This window comes from Gopherus evgoodei, chromosome 4 (genome assembly GCF_007399415.2).
Source record: "Gopherus evgoodei ecotype Sinaloan lineage chromosome 4, rGopEvg1_v1.p, whole genome shotgun sequence".
NCBI classification, from domain to species: Eukaryota; Metazoa; Chordata; order Testudines; family Testudinidae; genus Gopherus; species Gopherus evgoodei.
The window spans coordinates 96,772,134-96,793,926 of record NC_044325.1 but is presented as its reverse complement, the minus strand read 5'-3'; the positions used below and the strand labels follow the sequence as shown (position 1 = coordinate 96,793,926).

The 21,793-nt window shown below is 37.5% G+C and overlaps 1 protein-coding gene across 6 annotated transcripts in view; it reads right to left on the bottom strand.

Annotated features, from left to right (window-relative positions):
• Positions 1–378: 378 nt before the first annotated feature.
• Positions 379–21,793, bottom strand: part of QSER1 (glutamine and serine rich 1) — a 77,902-nt gene continuing 56,487 nt past the window's right edge. For 3 of the 6 annotated variants that reach the window (XM_030560283.1, XM_030560277.1, XM_030560281.1), the window contains 6 exons: positions 21,027–21,238; positions 18,335–18,472; positions 16,370–16,467; positions 6,574–6,756; positions 3,847–3,942; positions 379–1,540 (listed from right to left, as the gene is read on the bottom strand). In XM_030560283.1, coding sequence (XP_030416143.1) covers positions 1,400–1,540; positions 3,847–3,942; positions 6,574–6,756; positions 16,370–16,467; positions 18,335–18,472; positions 21,027–21,238 — 868 coding nt within the window. In that variant the 3' untranslated portion in view covers positions 379–1,399. Of the gene's footprint in view, positions 1,541–3,846; positions 3,943–3,974; positions 4,490–6,573; positions 6,757–12,539; positions 12,790–16,369; positions 16,468–18,334; positions 18,473–21,026; positions 21,239–21,793 lie in introns of those variants that run through there. The other 3 variants (XM_030560278.1, XM_030560280.1, XM_030560282.1) reach the window with 3 other exon arrangements.

Genomic DNA, 21,793 nt, shown 5'->3' with positions numbered 1-21,793 from the left:
AGACATTATCTGAGGAAAGAATGACATGTCTATTTCTTTTGGGCCCCAGCACGTACACAGTTTGAATGACTGAAAGTAAGGCATTCTGTTGGCAAACTTAAAGAACATGTTCTACTGTTTTGAGCCTATTACATTCATTGTCTGAGTGGGACTAGTGGCACTATTAACTGTTAAGAAACTGGATGGGAGGGATGCTACAAAAGTATATCTGAAGATCTAAAAGGCACCAAAAAGAGAATAGCTCTGCCACTGCCAGTTCTAAAAATAACTATGTAAGCTGTGTTTAACACTGCATATAGTCTATTCACAATCATAAATCTTTGTTGACCAGAAGATAAAGTATAGTAGCTTTTCATTTAAACTCTCAGTTAATCAGGGGCCAGTTTAGTAAGAAATTTATTTTCACGTATGAGAAAATAACTGCAGTGTCTAACACAACTACACTTAAAGCAAAACTCATCTATTATGCATTATTCTGGTTAACACTGAAGAAAACCTGTAGAAACAAAAAGGGTTACCTCAAGATATATAGTTTACAATATGAAATCAACATATAAATGAATAAGATTTACTGAAAACAATGTAAAGTGTATTACAAAGATACATGAAACAACTTTAACCACAATATTTTCTCTGTGAAAAATACTATTAGTGAGATAAAATGTACAATTGAATTTTTTTTCCAAAAGAACAAACAAAAAACACAGTATAAAGGAAAATATTTTTCTTCAAAACAGGGAAAATAGTTAAGGTCATTGTCTTTCATTACAATATAATTTGACACAAAAAGCAGTCATCGGATTGCACCAACTCCATGTTCAGTCTCCTGAACATGATAATAGTAAAAGGAGTCCATAAAGCATAATTACATTTCTGAATTTTATGATGGCAATATTTGTATACAGAATTTGATGTCACACCAGCTCTGTTTACAAAATGCATAATACTCTAAATTTCATGGCCAGACAGAAATGCAAATATTAGTTTACCCCAGCCCTGACTCTTTTTGGTGTTCACCAGAGACGGAAACAGCCATAGTATTTTAAGTGTTATCTCTATAGCAATAAAGAAAAAATTATACTTAGTGCATGCTTTATCATTTGTCAAAAACATTTCTGAAAATAAAACTAAGTTACCCAATAGTTTACAAAATACAAAAATCATTATTCAGGTTAAAATGTGGTGATGTTTATGTTTACTTCCATCTCTAAAAGACTCATTTCCTTGGCAGCACCACTTTTCCTTAGCAGGCGCCAAAATACAAAGATCCATAAGAGAAATAAAATGCCTATGAATAAGAACATAGTCTGGTATTGTACGAGAATCAGAGTCTTTCTCTAAGCTTTCTTTTCCATCAGGTTAGTGCTGTAGAAAAATGTCAGATTCTGAAGAAAGTTTGTTATGAACACTTCTGCTGTACATGATTCAAAAGTTCACCAAACTTTTCAAAAAGATCCTCCACCCATTTTATATTTTTCATGCACAGCTGAACAATCTCCTCCTGTCCTAGATCTGCACTCTTTTTCTGAACAGAAGAAATCTATTTGAGAGAAAGAGAGAAAAAAACATATTAGCCTGCTCTGTTACTCATTTAAAATGTAGCATGAAGCTCATAAATACTTCCTTGATCCATATGCTAATGTCTGCAAAGTGCTAGGAATTCTTAGCCAAGTTTTATTTGTCCAGGGCCGTTTCTTCTGCAGACATGGCTAGCTAAGGTCCAGGTCTATTATTCATTACTGAAGTGATCTAGTTAAAAAATACCAATCTAGGGTCTGATTTTCCAAGGTGCTAAACACCTTCAACTCCTGGTATCTTAAGAAATGTGTAGGAATGGTCATAAGAAATGCCATAAATGTGAACAATGCCGTGTTAAAATATAAGATCCAATAATATAAATAAATGCTAAGATATTTTAAAATATATATTTAAAACCATGCACAATTAAAAGGCAATACTATCTTATTTGCTAGAGTTTGATAACTAGTCTATAGTTTACGACAGAACTGTAACAATGCAATGCCGGCAGGGATAAAGACAGAACTTGTCAACTGATTTTCAGACTTGGCTTTAGGATACTTAAAGAGAAAGTATACAAATAATTAAAGATCTTAGTCTAAAAGAAAGTTCAAGCAATGAAGTACACTATTAAAAAACCTTGAATTTTTCTCTACAAACACAGCATGAAAAAATGTAAAAATAAAAAACAGTTGTGCCTTCTTTAGCAACATTAGGAAGAATGAACTTAAAAACGAATCATTATGAATACACAAATACGATTTTTTTAATATTAAGTCTAAACTATAATATATTCCCCCCCGAAAAATTTGTTAAAAACCATTTAAAAATGCTCTAGCGTACATAACATCAATACATCTATAAAAGAGGCAGGATATCAATAGTTAAGTCCTCACCAACCCTTGCAACCTTATTGTCCAGGGTTTCATGAACCATCAGAACTGAACTCCACTTCTCCTGCTGCAGATCCAATCTAGGGCAAACCCGACTTCCTTCCATGCTCCCTTCACATCATGTTTTTTCCCTCCCTCTCTCCCTTTTACCTTGTTACAAGATAGCCTAATGCTCATAGTATTTGTGCTACTCTCAGAGGTCCCCACAGTGCTGTGAACATTGGGCTTGCAGAACTGAGTGGTGATTTATTAATCTATTTGGAGGTGGAACCAAGGCTGTACATGGCCTAGGCATCTCTGAGAATGTGTGCATGTGTGTAAGGAACTCAATGCATTTGCATCCAGGCACTGGCACCAAAGGGATCTATTGGTAGTTGTGACCTCTGTTCACCAAGGAAGATAAATCACAGGGAAACCTTGATATGCCATTGCCTTATGTAGAGGCAATGGGCTACCTCTTCTCTTATCCCTGACTCTCTGCACAGCCACAAACACCCCAATCTCAGGCTCTCCTTCCCCCACCTCAAAGCCACTTCCCTCCAGATCACCTACATGTCAGCTAAAATACCGTGTCTCCCAAAGTCCCATTCAGTCTATCCTTCAGCATCCCTATTCAAACCTTATGGGTCTCTAAAGGTGCCTCTAACCAACAGAGCACAATCTCATGCCTCTGGCTACCTAGCCTGCTTCACCAAGGGTTTGTGCAAAGCACAGGTGGTGAGACATGTCTTAAAACAGAAACAACTGTTGGTCTGAGCAGTTTTGTTAGTTCATCTTGATGGAACTCAATTAGGTCAATAAGCATATGTGTTTGTTTAAAAAAAAAAAAGCCTTATGTCCAAAATGTTATCAGAATGTGTGTATGTGAGCATGCAATGTGTGTATGTTGGAGAGAAAGAGTGAGAGAGAAATTTGGAGTCTGTGGGGACTGTTTAGTCAGAGGAATTGAAGAACTGGTAGAAAAACAGAATATTTTTAAAAATTGGTATTTTTACATACTTCTTCTATTAAAGTTAATATTCTGCTAAAGAAGTTATATAGAAAATCCAGTTGTCCTAGGAAGAGTTACTGTCCCAAATATACAGATTAATTTCAATTACTAAAATACAAAGAGAAAATTTTAATCAAGTTATATGCTAATGCCAACACAGGCTTAACTGTAGAGTCACTTACAATACTTCCATAATATTTCCTTTTTTAACATATCACATTATGCAGAATAGAAAATCATCACCCACTAATGTCAGCTGTTGATCACCTTGACTTGGCTGTAATAGAATCATTACTTTGGTTGGGTTAAAAATCAGAAACACATTTAGCTGCCTCCTATTCATGTTTTGATAATGCTGTTATATAGAGATAATTTAACTTTCTGCACTACTTCTTAATTAATCTAAAAATAATGCCACATATAAGAAGTAGAACAAATACTCACCTCCTCTTTACATGTCAGATATATGTGGTATTTGTAATGATGGAGTGAGTGATACAAAGAGTACAACTGTATTTTTTCTGGATCTACAGTAAACTCCTGCAGAGAAAATAGTTATTGTTAAGCAAATTAATGATATTTGTTCTGAGATAGGCTTCTTATTACCAAATGTCAATTTTAGCAATTCAGAAACAAAAGATAACTATCATCATGTCTGAAACTGCATCAAGAGATATGTGACACCAAAATTAGTATACCCTTACCCACTTTGTTTCTCATGTAAATTTAATGTCTTCTTTAAAGCTGGGTTTAATAGTTCTTTCAACCACTCTGAGTATATGGAAGGTGTGTTAGCTTGCCATTTTTCAAGTATTACTGACATCTCTAAAAATAGCAAAAGATATAGCTATTTCTTGGTGTTCACTTAATCTACCAAATTCTGTATAGATTTTTGGAGAAGGAAGATCTTTTTCTGAGGAATTGTGGAAAGAACTTGCATATATTGCTGTGATAGTTTTTCCTTTCCAAAATTTACAAAAATATGTGGATATTCACTGGTTGGTGGCATCTCCTGCATCTCCTGATGTTAGCTAAAAGTGCTTTAGGTATGTCTTCCAGTATCCTGTCAAATCTAGTTCAGACTGTCCTGAAAAAGCCACAAAGATGAGTTATATGAATTTCTTTAATATTTCTTTTCAATATTCTTTTTAACAATAAGATATGAAACAACTTCTGTCACTGCAGATAAATGAGAAGCTACAACAAAGAATTTATTTATTTATATGCCTGGCCTATGACATGCCTTATGATCAAATTAAAGTTTCTCCAGTGGAAACATTTATTTTTCCATGTACTGTCTAGCAGCTATTGTACAGTTTACAGTAGAAATCTACATCAACTTTAAGTAAATGTTAATATTAAAGGCTAAACCGCCACCAGCTGCATGTAGGGGCAACATGGTGTTGTGCTCTGCCAGAAGCTGTCCTGTATTCCCCCTTGGCTCTGGTGGGAGAGTGATGGAGGTGGGAAATGTACCCTGAACCAGACCTAGACCTGGTCTAACATTTTCCGGATAGCACAGCTGTGCTGCCCGTTACACTATGGAGATGGGAGGGCCACCATCTAAGGCTGAGTCCATTCCCTCCTCTTGCCTGTGCAAGAGGGGGAGCAGCTGCTCCAAGGAGACTGTTTCATCCTGCTACCTGTGATGCGAGTAAATTGCACAGGGGAGTAAGAGGTTGCCTTATACCTCCTTAATTCTTTGCTTTGGCATACAGGACAGGCCATGATGGATATGTCTACATAGGAATAAAAGATCAGTGGCTACAGCTGTAGCTGGTCCAGGTCAGCTGACTTTGGCTTGTGGGACACAAGCTGTCGGCCTAAAAATTGCAGGCTCCCAGAGCTCGAGGTCCAGCCCAAGCTTGGAACATCTGCATAGCCAACTTTTCAGCCCCAAAGCCAAGCCCTGTTTCAGCTGACCTGGGCCAACTGTGGGTTTTTTAATCCCTGTGTAGATGTACTCAATGTGGCCCTACATACATTATTTACATATGCATATGATTCCCTTCAAGAATTGCGTGGAATATTATTTTAATACATGCACCATATTTTGCTTACCTATTTAGAATAAATTATGCAGAGTTGCCAAGTTTCTAACTGCTGAAACTGAACATCCTTGCCCTGAGGCCCCACTCCTTCTCCAAGGCCCCGCCCCCACTCTCTCCATCCCCCCTCTCTGTGTCGCTCACACTCCCTCACCCTCACTCACTCGCTCATTTTCACTGAGCTGGGGCAGGGGGTTCAGGAGCAGGAGGAGGTGATGGCTCTGGGGTGGGGCTGGGGATGAGGGGTTTGGGGTGTGGGAGGGGACTCCAGGCTGAGGCAAGGGATTGGACTGTGAGAGTACAGTCACTGGGCTGAGGGTGCAGGCTCCAGGGTGGAACCAGAAATGAGGGATTCAGAGTGTGTGAGCGGGCTCCAGGCTAGGGCAGGGGGGTTGGGTGCGGGAGGGGGTGAGGGCTCTGCCTGGGGATGTGGGCTTTGGGGTGGGGTGGGGCTGGGGGATATGAGGTGCAGAAAGGGGGCTCGGACTGGGGCAGGGGTGCAGGCTCTGGATGGTGCTTACCTCAGGTGGCTACCGGGAAGAGGCAACATGTCCGTCCAACTCCTAGGTGGAGGTGCGGCCTGGGGGCTCCGCACTGCTCCCACCCACAGGCACTGCCCCCGCAGCTCCCATTGGCTGGGAACTACAGCCAATGGAAGCTACGGAGCCATTGCTTCGGGCGGGGGCAGTGTGCGGAACCCCTGTGGCCGCCCCTACGCCTAGGAGCTGGAGGGACATGCTGTCCGATTCCTGGGAGCCACCCAGAGTCGGGTAGGGAGCTTGTCAGCCCTGTGCCACCTGGACCTTTAATGGCCCTGTCAGCAGTGCTCACTGGAGCCACCAGGGTCCCTTTTTGACCAGCTGTTCCGGTTGAAACTGGACATCCGGCAACCCAATATCTATAATGGTTTAATAATACAAGGAAACAGGTCACCAAGACAAGTGATTTAATATGCTGTAAATTTCAAACTAATCATTATTTTCAAAATTACTTAATTATTAAATATGTTTACAATTTTATCTTTTTTATACATTTGCAAAAAAAATAATTACCAACAAAATGCAATCCAATCTGTCATGCTAGAAATAAGATGGCAGCAGCGATGAATCTTCTAAACACTTACGTGTGCTAACTTAGTGGTTGATTTAGAAGTCCTCAGTGTTTTCTTGTTGTAAGCTTTACCATTCATTCTGATTTTAGAAAGAGCAGCTCCTCCACTTTTTGTTTTAGAATCGCGAGTGATTACTGTCAGTTCAGGAAAGTTTTCCAAAGCACTCTTAAACAGAGCATAAAAGCAAAAAGGATTCTGAATCATGCAAAAATTCCACCAAAAGAGAATTTCTCAATCAATCAGACTGCTGAAAAATTGACCATTATTTTCAGAGAAGTTAAAAGAGTGAAAGCAATCAATCATAACATATTTTACATACAAGTCTAAAAGCCTCACTCAGTTAATCAGCTATAAGACAGCAACATAAAAAATACAGACACACACACAAAAGTGACTTTTTTTGACTGGCTTTAAAAGTAATGTCTCAAGGGAATCAGGCCCTTTCTCATATCACAGTTGTCACCTTTGTGTTCCTTCATTAAAAAAACCAAACTAGCAAGAAATCCAGCAGGCAATTTTGATTGCTTACAATTCTCTATTTTACTTTGCATTCTATCGCTCCTTCCATCCAAGAATCTGTAAGCGTTTTTAAAATATCAATAAATTAGGCCTCAATACACCTATGAAGTAGGGAAGCATTATCATCTTCATTTTACAGATGGGGAAATTGAGTCACAGAGAAGTTTTACAGCAATGCACCTCAGTGTCACACAGCCAGTCTATCAGATCCAAGAATAAAACCCAGACTTCTGACTGTTAGTCCTGTATTTAAGCTATCAGACTACTCACTATTTTATCTACACTGCTCAGAAAGGAAAACACACCCAATCTCATTAACAAATTTGTTATCCAACAATAGTTGGGAATATTTCAAAAATAAACTTTCCTGTTTTAGATAACAGTGTACACCATTGCACGAGGATAAATTTGCATTGTAATTGAAGTTACTGCTTTGTAATATAGGTCCTCTGAATTAACAGAATTAAATTCTCAATTTGCCCCCAAGATGCGAGGTAGTCTTTTGATAGGACTTAATCTCACTGAAAGAACAGTTTGAATACTGCAAATGTTTTAAGATGTGGGAACTCTATTTATTTTAAATTGAAAACCTCATCAAGGGCTGTCTTTGTTTAACTCCCCTCCACATCTGCACACAAAAATCTGAACTTTGACATCAGTTCAAAAATTTAATACAATTTTGAGAACTTACAATTAAGAAAGTTTTAAATGAATACATTGGTTAGTCAGAGGGTGCACATGAATGAAAAATAAGTCAGAGGGAGACAAATACAAAGCACTGTCTGTTACTAGAAAATTGGAATGGGGGAGGGGGAGGTCAGTAAAGAGCAAGCCCTTACAAATTTTAAGATTAAAGAAGGAAACAGTAGTAGCTAGATAGCCAAAGGGGTCTGAGATATCCTCTAAAGTGTCAAAAACAAACAAACAACAACAAAAAAACATCCAATCCCTTCACATAGGTCCATTCCTTGACCTAAACTTCTTTAAATGAAAACAACCCCCCCCGAAAATCCTAATTAAGATTTAGAATGCCTTCTTCTTTCCCCTCCTTCCCAAGTCTATTAGCAGCATCTGAGGCCGCCCTAATTGCTGACACCCAACTAATTCCATATGTTCCCAAATTTTTTTCACATGGATTTTATTAATCATAACATTTGATTTCCAGGTGAAGTAGTGAGGTACATCCATCATAAAAAAACCCTGAACTCTCTACAGGGTATAGAAATAATGTATTGCTGTGGCATGCTATTTTGTTTTGATTCCTTTTTTAAATGAGGATCTGTCCATCCCATTTTATACAGGGGCACCAAAAAGCTGTAGAACAGTAGCGACTTTTGGGCACTCTTGATCTGAGTTAGTCAAACTACTGACTCAGAGGTGAATGGCAATTATATGTAGCAGTTCCCCACCTTTCAGTTCCCCTTTTTGTAACATGCGTTAGAAGGTCTCTGTATCCAATTCCCAAAACAAACAGTACAAAAGAGACAATTAATTAATTCCCTTGATAGCGGAATGCAAAGGACTGTATGAGTAGAGACACTCAACTGTCCTTTAAGGTCAGATAATGGGAGCCCTAGAACAAAACCTAAAGTGAAACACTGTAACTATCCTTAGCTGCATGTGTTCTCATTAATTAAGAAAGCTTTTGAAAGTATTCTTCAGGCCCCTGTTGTTGTAGTACTGCCAATATCACATGTTTAAAAACCATGAGGCTCAAAAAAATATATGCAATTAGCATTAAATTCCACACCATTTTAAAAAATACCATTTTAATTTTTTTTAGTTGCCTTCTGATATATTTTAGGATTCATGTTTTCAAACTTTTCTCTGCAAACACAAGGGTTAGAAACTTTTTTAAAGTGAAAGCTCAGATTCTCATGTAATCACATGAATCCAAGAGCTGGAGCTTTAAGAAAAGTATCAAATATTGCAAGACTTGTGATGAAATCATGACTGCTGGTAACACTGCAGCTGGCTCCAAAAAATGCAAGCTCCCTCCCCGAAATGTTGCTGCTGCTGCTTTACTTAGAGCATGTGACAGTAATACTTTGGATTCTTGAAACAACTACCCTAACACGGAATCTTCATCTAGAAGATGGAATCACTGCAGTGTTAAATTAACATTTAAGCCTTATCTATACCAGAAAATTATACTGATTTTAATAGTAAACTGGTTTATAATTAAATTGGTGCACCCCCTAATGCAGATATTCTTACTTGGTTTAAGAGAGCCTTAAGGTCAGTAAGGAGAGGTATTAATAGTCTCATTTTAAAGACAGAGAAACTAAGTTAAGAGAGGTTAAGTAACTTGGCCAAGGACATGCAGTTAAGTGAAGAGGCAGGATTAGAATTTAGAGGTCCCAGCTCCCAACCCAGTACTCGTTCCTCTGTATCACTTGCTGGTATAGCTATATGCTGGCAGAACCCCTTAGTGGAGACACAACATAAACCAACAAAAGGAGTTCAGCTGGCATATAGCTACATTACCTCCCTGAATGACATTAGCTATGCCAAAAGAAGCACTTTTCCGCTGGTACAATTGCATCTACACTGGGAGTTTTGTCAGCATATCTATGTCTGCAAGGGTATGTAATTTTCTCACACCCCTAGCTGACAAAACTATGCTGGCAAAGCTTTGTAGAACAGGCTAAGCCTTAAGCCTTAGTTAATTTCATGGGGAAAGGGTACCTATAGTTCATCTTCAGAGAAGGGTTTGGATGTATAGAATTTCACATGAAAGATGTGTTGTCACTACATTTGCAACAAATGGCACTAGATGTAATCATTCTGCTATAGATACATCTATAGATCTCCAGCAAAACATGAGAACATTTCTGAGATACACACTAACTAAATCGTGGTGTACTTTATTTTTACTAACTTCAGTTTTGCATTATGTGTTAAATGAATAACACCTTTTGCAAAAATGTATAATTATTTTAACAAATAATTTTTTAAAAAGTTCCATTGTATTATGTAATATCTTACTTTCATCCAGAGACAATATATTCATTTAACTGAATATATTTCTTTACTTGCATAAATTACTACATTGCTCAGGGAAATGTGACTATAACAAATTACAGGAAAGAATTTGGCATACAGTTGGACTTACTGCTACCAGAAATTAAGGGGTTAAAATGTTCAAATTAAAACTAATGGTGCCTTATATAGTCTACAGATGATAAGATGAACTTTTTAATGAACAGTTACAGAATTCAAGGACTCTCCTGTCAAGATTCCTACAGTTTCCAGGCACCTGGTACTGTGTCCCTGAAAACAAAATGTGCTTAATTAGTGTTTTAACAGATTAGTTACTTTTCCCTTAGTAACAATCTCAGGAGGAAACTAAAAATCCATGTGCAAAAGAGACAGTTGTATTCTGGTACTAGTCAGCTCAAGCGACCAAAATGTAGACTAGTCATAGCAGCAGCCTTCAAGTTAAGAAAAATGACTCCACCAGATTGTTTTTCCCTCCGTGAGTCTAATTTTCTACCTGTTATAGAATTCTCTGTAGAGTTTCACGGCATTCTCTGAATTTCAGTCTTATGCCAGGAAGTCCTGCCTCATCCGTCACTGGCTCAATGCTATTGTCTATTAATATGGAGTAGAACAGACTTCAAACAGGAGCACTGACCCAAAACAGCACTAGTTTTGAATTGGAAGGAAGAGGAGGAAAATACTAGTCATTTCCATGTTCTGGTGGGTCAAGAGGACAAGCTATAAATTGGACTTGCTCAGTGGAAAGAGACAGATGACTTTGAATGGTGAGTACTTTATAGAAAATGAAACTTCCAAGAAATGAAGCACAATTGATGTTAACTAACAATTCTATTCTGAACAACATTTGTAATAAGTCTAATAAATTACCAAACACGTACATTGTTGAGTTGTATCTAAAAGACAGAGTTAATTTACAGAGATGAAACTAACATAAAAAGAATAGTTTAATTTTGTTTACTGAAATAAGATAATAACCAGACAGAGTGGGATTTTATAGCTGTTAGAACTGTGAAGAAAAGTGTATAGACAAAGCTGCTGATTTGATTATTGATTGGTGATTTTACTGTATGATTTGGTTTGCAATTCTAAACTCAAATATCCCATATTGTCCATTTCCATTAATATATAATTACTATACAGGGTTATCAGTACAGAGTATTAAAAAGTATGCAGAAATGATGGTGCTCCTGAGTAACCAATGTATTTCCATCTTTTACTTGTTGTTTGCCTAGTCTGAATCTCTAACACCTGAACTAGTCATTTTTATCAACATTATTATAAAAACAGGCTTTCTTGTTCTAAATAATGGATTAAACTGGATTTTAAAAGTATGTAACCTATGTGGTATCAAACCAATAGAGATGTTCATGGTAGGAAATTAGCCTTTAATTACTACAAAATTGCTAATACAGACATGATACAGGCTTGTACTTCTGTGCTAGAAATACAGACATACCAACAAAATGAGCCATTTTACAAACATATGCCCTGATCCTGCAATCTGATCCATGTGGGCAGATCCTTCCATACAGATCAAGCTGTAGGATTGGGCCTATATTATCTGATTTAAGAGACATAATTTACTTTCTTTTATTGGGTGAACAGAAAACAAAAGCTTCTTTATACAGCTGGAATTTGTAACACGATCTAGGGAGTAAATGGATATAATATTATATAACTGTGACAATCTTGTGCATGCTAAAGATGCTTTTCTTCTAACTGGGTGTAATGATTAGCTACAGAAGTATTAGCACAGTGGGAATCAAATTGGCATTATGTCCCTAACTCTCACTGTAAAAACAACAACAAAATAAAAATGGAGGCTCAGGGTCAGTTAAACAGACCATTTGTATTTATTATGAAAAGTATCAGAGATTTAGACACCCTCCAGGAGCTTTGCTGTTGCCATGAGGGAGCCACAGAGGGCTAGTGGGAAGATAGGAGCAGGAACTACTGCTTCTGCAGGGAACAGCTTTTCAGTAGTGATGAGATGGGGAGATAATTAACCCTCTTGTCCCAAAGTCCTAGATTAACAAAGAGAGGAAAACAGGACTGGTACCTACAACAGGGTGGATAAAAATTAATTAAAAAATACCTATTTTTAAAATTTTGTAATTAAATACATTTATCTTTTTAAATATAAACCTATTTAAATTAAATCTGAAAATTATTACAGCCCATGTTAAGGTTTAAATTTAGTAGAATCTATTAAAATAATCTAAATTAAACTAAAAAACTATACTAAGCAGCATATGTTTGCTGCGAAAGTTTTGAAGAAAGTCAAACCACTGAACAGGTAGAAGTCACTGGCTAACACCTGGAAACAGAGTTTGATGATGGGGGCAGGGAGAGCTCAGTGGTTTGCGCATTGGTTGCTAAACCTAGGGTCATGAGTTCAATCATTGAGGGGGCCATTTAGGGATGGGGCAAAAATCTGTCTGGGGACTGGTCCTGCTTTGAGCAGGGGGTTGGAGTAGATGACCTCCTGAGGTCCCTTCCAACCCTGACATTCTATGTTGAATCTATGATGCGCTGCTAAATCAGCGTTTGTCAGCAGTAGCCTCTTTTGCACATGCAGAGTGTATATTTACTTATTTTCAGTTTATTTAACTAGTTCAGTTTAATGACTGTTCTTCAAAGTTAAGAAACACATTGGGAGATGAAAAGGCTAAAAGCTTGTCTTCCTCTTCCAACTGATGAATAAAACTGTGTGAGAGAAGATGAGATCTCTTAGTTCTAAAGTCTAGATGGACATGTGACCAGAAACAATTAGTTCAATTCACTAATTACAGATAATAGTATTTTTGATAAATCAGTTTTAATTTTCTGCATGTTATAGGGTTAGTTTGACAAGATCTTTTTTTCTTATGCAGCCAGCAAATTTATGTTAAAGTATTTTAACTAATAAAAGAACAGTTTGAACTCTTGTGTTTGTACATTTGTAAAAATTCCAATTTCTCCAAATAAAACTTGACAAAAACCAAGAATAAAAAACAACTCCAAACACTCCATCATCTAGTAAATAAGAAATGCGTCATTCTAACATAATAAAAAAGTGAAACAGAAGAATCTAAATAAATGTATGTAAAACTATTTAACAGCTTAAATAAAGGTGTATAGATATCCTCTTGGTTAGCAAAAAGGACATACACAGATATAAATCAACATGTTTTAATGGCTACCTACCAACGCAAATAAACCCTTCTTTAGGAAACTGACTGGAAAGTGAAACTACAAAACAAGATTAAAAGCGATGATTTAAATCAATCCACCCTAGTCAACAATGCCTTCATCCCTGGAACAGAAAGCCATGATGACACCCACAAAACAGGCAGGGAAATCAGTTAGGAAATAAACATCCCTTATGAGGGCTGTCAAGTGATCAAAAAAATTAAGTGTGATTAATTGCACTGTTAAACAATTTACATAAATATTTTTGGATGTTTTCCGCATTTTCAAATATATTGATTTCAGTTACAACACAGAACACAAAGTGTACACTGCTCACTTTATATTTATTTTTTATTACAAATATTTGCACTGTAAAAATAAAAATACTACTTCTTCAGCCACTCAGACAAACAAGTTTGTTTACATTTGCAGGAGATAACACTGCCCCCTTCTTGTTTACAACATCACCTGAAAGCAAGAATAGGCATTCACATGGCACTGTTGTAGCCAGCGTTGCACGGTATTTACGTGCCAGATGCACTAAAGATTCACATGTCCCTTCATGCTTCAACCACCATTCCAGAGAATGTGCTTCCATGCTGATGATGAGTTCTGCTAGATAACGATCCAAAGCAGTGCAGACCAACTCATGTTCATTTTCATCATCTGAGTCAGACGCCACCAGCAGAAAGTTGATTTTCTTTTTGGGTGGTTTGGTTTCTGTAGTTTCCGCATGGGAGTGTTGCTCTTTGAAGACTTCTGAAAGCATGCTCCACACCTCATCCCTCTCAGATTTTGGAAGGCACTTCAAATTCTTAAAATCGTAGGTCGAGTGCTGTAGCTACCTTTAGAAATCTCACATTGGTACCTTCTTTGCGTTTTGTCAAATCTGCAGTGAAAGTGTTCTTAAAACGAACAACATGGTGGGGTCATCATCCGAGACTGCTATAACATGAAATATATGGCAGAATGCGGGTAAAACACAGAGCAGGAGACATACAATTCTCCCCCAAGTTTAATTAATGCATTTTTTTTTTAAACGAGCATCATCAGCACGGAAGCATGTCCTCTGAAATGGTAGCCAAAGCATGAAGGGACATACAAATGTTTAGCATATCTGGCACATAAATACACCTCTACCCCGATAAAACGCTGTCCTTGGGAGTCAAAAAACTTTACTGCGTTATAGGTGAAACGGCATTATATTGAACTTGCTTTGATCCACCAGAGCATGCAGCCCTGGCCCCAGAGTGCTGCTTTACCGCGTTATATCCGAATTCGTGTTATATCGGGTCGTGTTATATCAGGGTAGAGGTGTATCTTGCAATACTGACTACAAATGTGCCATGCAAATGTCTGTTCTCACTTTCAAGTGACATTATAAACAAAAAGCGGGCAGCATTATCTCCTGTAAATGTAAATATATTTGTTTGTCTTAGCAATTGGCTGAACAAGAAATAGGACTGAGTGGACCTATTGGCTCTAAAGTTCTAGGTTGCTTTGTTTTTGAGTGCAGTTATGTAACAACAACAAAAATCTACATTTGTAAGCTGCCCTTTCACAATAAAGCATTTTTACAGTGCAAATATTTGTAATAAAAAATAATATACAGTGACCACAGTAAACTTTATATTCTGTGTTGTAACGGAAATCAATATATTTGAAAATGTAGAAAAATATCCAAAAATATTTAATAAATTTCAATTGGTATTCTATTGTTTAACAGTGTATTTAAAACGGAGATTAATCAACAGACCTATCCTTATTATTTTTAGCATAAGGGGGAAAAAATGACACTGATATTTACCCTTGCTCTCTTCCTCATACAGACACGTATGCACTCAGCCCCAGAGATAGGCAGGTGGTAGGGATGGAATACAAAACTCTCCAAAAAAGTGCCCCAGTCCTGTGGGCAGGAGCAGATTCAAGAAGGTAGGGCAAGACAGCTGCAGCCAGTTTCACTGATGCTGGAAACTGCCTGCAGGATGCAGGAAACAGGATTTTATCTCCCGGACTTTGTCTGCTGTCTACAGATAGGGCTGATACAGTGCTTCTTTCTTCAAAGATTTTGGGGCCAAAAGAGATCATTATGATCATCTAGTCTTAGCCCATCCATAACGCAGGTCACCGGATTTCATCCAGTGATGCTCTGTTCTGCTGAAGCACCAAGTGTAAGAAAAGAAGTGGGACTGTGTCTTACCAGCTCCATTTTAAACCCCTGTTGTGATTGAGCTGGGAAAGGAGAGAGAGAGGGGCAAGAGACAAACCTACTTCCGATGCTTTACCCACAGTGTTTCAAGGAGCTGTTTTGGCAGAAAAGTGAAGCAGCATTGGGACAGGAGATCAGAGCCTGGGTAGCCAGTTTCCAGAAGCAGTAAAATTAGCCTCTTTTCTCTTTGCCCCTCCTTCAAAACCTACTCCATCCCTCTTGTCTATTTTGGATGGGTTATGCATAGCTGTTTGGGACAGGGAGAAGAGTAGGTGGCACTATAGCCTGTCTTTCCCATCAATACACAAGTTGTGGGGTGGTAGTGCTGGTGTTTCTTGACCCTGACCAGCCCACAACAATTTATTGTCCACTGTTTCAAAGGATGAGACACACTGCGGTTGTCTGACCTATGGTGCTCCCACCCCTTAACTCGGGACTGTGGGTATGAAAGGGTGCTTGACTGTTTCATCTTCCTTGATCCCTCACCTCTGGCCTAGGGAGCCCTGGTGCTGCTCTCTGCACCTCACCACAGCTGAAGAGCTGGGATGCACGATGGGGCAGCATCATGGGGCAGAAATACAGGTATCCTTTAAAAAAAATAAAAGCAGCTCCAAAGGGACAAGAGTTTGATTTTCTGACAAGAAACTTGAGAAGCATAGAAGAGAAAAGGCTTTAAAATGAACATTAAAGCTTAGGAAGTTCAACTGAACTTTAAGCTCTACAGCAGAAACATCTCTACCACAAAATGTTAATATATTCCACTTAGCAAACATTTAATTCAAAGTATCTTTCAAACCTCATATTCCATTCCCAGTACAAATTTTGCCATCTCAGTATACTTGTATATAATTAGTGATTTGTTTAGGACTTTGTTTTAAAATAATCTGAAATTTTAAAAGGAAATACCTTGAACGTATGCTCCAAACGTAATTTGGAAAGCAGTCTTTTCCTGTTGTCATTCAGCATGCCATCAATTTTTCTCATATGAGGCAAAAGAAGCTCATCTGAAAGACATGAAAAAATACATAATAGTTAAGTATAGATGTAAGGCAATTATTTACATAAAACCCTTACGTCAGGTGGGCCACTTTACCATATTTATTAGCATAAAATAATCCAAGTCCAAAATAATACATTTTGCTCATATACCCTTGCTTTAAATAGGAAAGGGAAATTACATACTGAGATCTACATGTGAAGATACAGAACTTAGTACTTGACTCTAAAACTTGGCAAATATGCAAAGGCCACATACATTATAATATCCAGGCCAACAGCTAAATGTAAATCTAACTGTTATTCTGTTCTTTGATTTGTGATGAAAAGTTCAGAAAGGAGACGGACAGGGCAGTGCAGAGAATGAACCTTACAGACAACTTTAAATTGTTCTCTAAATCCCTCCCTGTTATGCAAGACAATTTTCAGTTCAGAGACAGGCTCCTCTCAGCTGAAGAGTGTGTGTGTGTGTTTCAAACTGCCTGTCATATATTACACATATACACGGCTTAGCTTGGATTTATTATAGGTAGGGGTAGTAGCACTGCCTATTAGTAAGGCTTCCCAACACTTACTATTATATATAGTTACACAATTGCATAAGAGATGTTAGAACTTAGGTAGCAAGGTAGGTGGCCACTGGTGCTTGAGAAGATTGTTCATTAGCTTTTAATTTGCTGCTCAATCCTGCAGTTTTTACAAGCATCAGCAGTCCTATTGCCTTCATTGGGACTGTTGACATAACAGCTGCAGGACTGTGCCCTTTATGTATAGAGAGAGAGGGTAGAGTCTCAAACAGCAAATAGCTTTCGAAATATGGATAAACTGAAATTAGCAACACAGGGCCCCATGTTGTAGCAGCTGTATACTATGTGAAACCCACGCTTTCTATCAGTGTCTCAAGTCTAATGCTTTCTGTGTTAAATTTCCAAGACACAGAACAGACATTGTATGCTACAGTCCACTATAGTGCATAGTTCTAACAAGCTGAAATTCAAATGACACGCCCACCAAACAGCAGTTCTCTTGAAGACAACCTGGACATGTGTGTTCAAACATTAATCTTAAACCCAAACAGCTCAGAAATCAGAACTTCATAAAGTAATGAGTATGTCTCTGCTTGAAAAACTAGGCACACAACTGAAATGGTTTTTAAATAAAATTAGCATTTGTAGGTCTATTATTGGCAATGGTGATCTTGATTTAAAAAAAAAAAAAGCGAGGTTCATTAGTGATGCTAACAGGAGAGGGGCCCAATATAACCAGATGACAAGTCCCTCTGGAGTAGTTTAAAGCAATCGGAATAATACAGTAATATTTTAAACAAAACATAAAGTTAAAAAATTCCTCCATTAAATCCTGATCTGGATTTAAACAATACAGTAATATTAGGGCAGTGTGGTAAACTCATTCAGATATATTAGTATTTCACCCACGCATTTATATTGGTGTCCACTTCTCATGAAAGTCATGATGTGATGAAACTGAAATTTGGAGCAAAGTGGTCACAGACGCTATCACGGCAATACTACTACTCTGGCTGCTCTACTGGGGCAAAAAATACTGTTTGCTCTGAACATCTCCCTGTTTAGAACTTTTAGATACAGAGCAAGTACAAACTCGAAACGGTGTCTCATGTGGTACCAAGTATGTGGAATCTGGGAAAACATGAATTTGCGGCAACCTGAAACCAATACAAATTACATATAGTACATTACTTGCATAAAAAAGTATAGGTTAAGGTACAGCTGTGAAACAAGAAGAGTTTTCATATTTGTTTTATTAATAAAAAAAGGTACGTAAAATAAAAATAAATGATAATCATGGGACAAAACAAAGCAGAGCACAAAGAAATTAATGTAAAACACACCGTACCATTGCTCTTTTCCAAGGCTTGCATTGTATCTGGATCTAAGGCAATGCTAACAAGCAGCTCCATATAACTCTTAAAGGTCTCCTTCATAGCTCTTGTATTCAAAAAGCGGGTGAAAAAAGGAGATGGAGGGACAAGTTCTGAAAAGTAATTGGAATACAATTAATGTTTTCTTCTTCAGATATTCTGAAAACATTTGTATATTAGCATATGTTCCTATTTTGAAATAAAAGGCTTTAATTGTTAAACACAAGCAACCTCTAGTGGTATCCCAAGAGACTACAACACATGTTATTTCTCAACAGAAATAAATGTCAAACTTTGCATTTATCAAAACAAGGGAGGTTTATAATGTATCAGAGAAGCAGGACAATGTTTCTCAGAAAGATGCAGAATTAGCTGCATTATCAGCATTTAGATACTCTGGTTGTAGGAGCCTTCTAAAACTGAGGCAGACAAATATCTGGAGAAAAGGGAGGACAAAATATTCCCATCAAGCAAACTAGACTAAACACCAATAGCCAGTGGCAACTTAGACATTCTCTGAGACCAACTGATGCAGCTGAGTCAATGGGTAAAACCTTCAAAAACACTGAAGTCACTAAGCATCAAAAGTACCACTGAAAGACAATGTCATGTTTTCATGAGCTCATGAAAATACATATAATCAATTATATTAGCAAACAGATATATGTATAGCTACTGTCACTTTCCAAGATGTTTCAAAAGTTTTGTAGTCAGCCATTTCAATCACGCATGTGTTATACGAAGTCATTAACGCTTCTAAACTGTTTGCTCAGCTTCTTGAGGCACTTTACTGATTCCAGCATGCAATGTTAGAATTTGCAACAAACTAGGTAGTGAGACTGTTCCATTCTGCCAGGTTTCCAAGTTGCCATAGGTGACTGTCCTCACCAGAATAGTCCTTACTCTAATAAACTGACAGCTGTATGTGTTAGAGAGATTGGTACCATGATTAATTAGATCAAAAATTAAAATTATTTTTAGTTGCGACCTTCAGCACGGGGGCTCTAGACCAGGGGTCGGCAACCTTTCAGAAGTGGTGTGCCTAGTCTTCATTTATTCACTCTCATTTAAGGTTTCACATGCCAGTAATACATTTTAACGTTTTTAGAAGGTCTCTTTCTATAAGTATATAATATATAACTAAACTATTGTTGTATGTAAAGTAAATAAGGTTTTTTAAATGTTTAAGAAGCTTTATTTAAAAATTAAATTAAAATGCAGAGCCCCCTGGGCCGGTGGCCAAGACTTGGGCAATGTGGGTGCCACTGAAAATCGGCACACGTGGCATAGGTTGTTTACCCCTGCTCTAGATTATCTGCAGTAACTCATCTTTAGTCTAAGTCAGTGGTTCTCAAGCAGGGGTACGTAGAAGTAGGGGGTATGCAGAAGTCTTCCAGGGGGTACATCAACTCATCTAGATATTTACCTAGTTTTACAACAGGCTACATAAAAAACACTAGCGAAGTCAGTACAAACTAAAATTTCATACAATGAATTTTTTATACTGCTCTACATACTATACACGGAAACGTAAGTACTATATTTATATTACAATTGATTTATTTTATAACTATATGGTAAAAATGAGAACATAAGCCATTTTTCAGTACTAGTGTGCTGTGACACTTTTGTATTTTTATGTCTGATTTTGTAAGCAAGTAGTGTTTAAATGAGATGTAACTTGGGGGTATGCAAGACAAATCAGACTGCTGAAAGACGTACAGTAGTCTCAATTCCAGTGGCGAATGTGCCTTGGAAATCCAGCAGTACAGGGTCAGGGTGCTGCCAAGTTTATCTTCATATGCATGTGACATTTAAACAACAAACTGAGAAAAACAAAACTATGGAAACTCTCTCAAAGTAATCTAAATATAGTACAAACAACCTTTGAAAGGGTTGGTCTACCCAGAAAAATGGCTGCAAAAATGGCATCTCAAGGTTCCATGATTATTGTGTGAATGACTCCAGATCAAATTTGGTTGATTTTTCTATCAAAAGATTTTTTTTTCTAACTGCCAGTTGTTCAAACTTAACATGAACCTGAAAATCAAGCTCCTTTTTGTTCTGGTTTATGCATCACCACCAGTAATAAAGATTCTGTGCATCCAAATTCTGCCCACTTTTACATCCATGCAACATCAGTGCAAACAGTGGGTGTCACAGATGTGGTTGAGGACATAATAAGGAAACTGATAAGCAATTCTGTTAAGGAGGCATGATCCAGAATTGAATCAATTTTTTCTGCAATAGACGTCCTGGCTCTGTGGGACTAAAAGGAGCTAAGTATTAAAAATGTATTCCTCTCACTCAACTAAGCAACTATGACTCTGAATACACACAAAGAACAGATCTGGTAAGATTAAGATGTGTCATTCTTACATTATTGCTCTTTAAAGCAGAATTGCATTCTGAAGCAATCTTGTAAAATCTGCCCACTCTCAAAGGGAGAGTAAAATATTACATTTTTAATAATGTTAATCATCAAGGTAAGGGGCTGGAAGAACAAACTTTATGTGGAGGGTGTTAAATTTTCATGACAAATTCCCTGCCTTCTAAAGGAATTTTGTATATGACACAACATTTATAGACTATATGTTATAATGTACTTATGATTTCAGTTTAAATTCAGTTAAAAACAAATATAAAAACTGACAGAGCACCACTCACCATCCTCATCACTCTGGGCTTCAGGAGAAGAATCAGACTGGGAAGATGAAAACTCTTCTTTCCATTTTTTCCGTTTCTTTGGTGGTGGTTCAGCCTTTATCTTTGGCTGTTTAGATTTGGGTTTCACAGAAGAGACTTTTGTTGTTGTAGTTTTTGGTGCTGGAGGATCAGGACCTTTGCTGGTGCTGTTACTTGGTTTGTAATGAATGGGCCTGCAATATTATAATGAACAGTTTTATAAGTCATCAAAATAAATTCACACAGGATCTAATTTTAATAAAAAGAATCATGGTACTTTTTGTGAGTCATGTAAGTTTACTCCATTGCACTCTAGTATGATCATTTTCATTAACACTTAGTTTTACATCTTTGAAGTGCTGTTACACATTAATTAAGCCTCAAAGCTGGCGATTAAGTAGCAGTATTCCCATTTTGCACATGGTAAACTCTCTTGTGCAAGGTTACAGCAAATCATGGAAGTATCTGGGAGCTACAGGTGTATTCCAATCACTGTTTTACTAAAATATTGGTGGTCTTACTAACCTTGAATATCTGATGGAAATTCTATAACCCCTTTTGGTAGACTATGAATCAAGAATTTGTGGTTGAAATACAATATGGATGAACATAAGAACATATGAATAACCGTACTGAGTTAGACCAAAGGTCCATCCAGCTCAGTATTCTGTCTACTGACCATGGCTAATGCCAGGTGCCCCAGAGGGAGTGAACCTAACAGGTAACGATCAAGTGATGTCTCTCTTGCC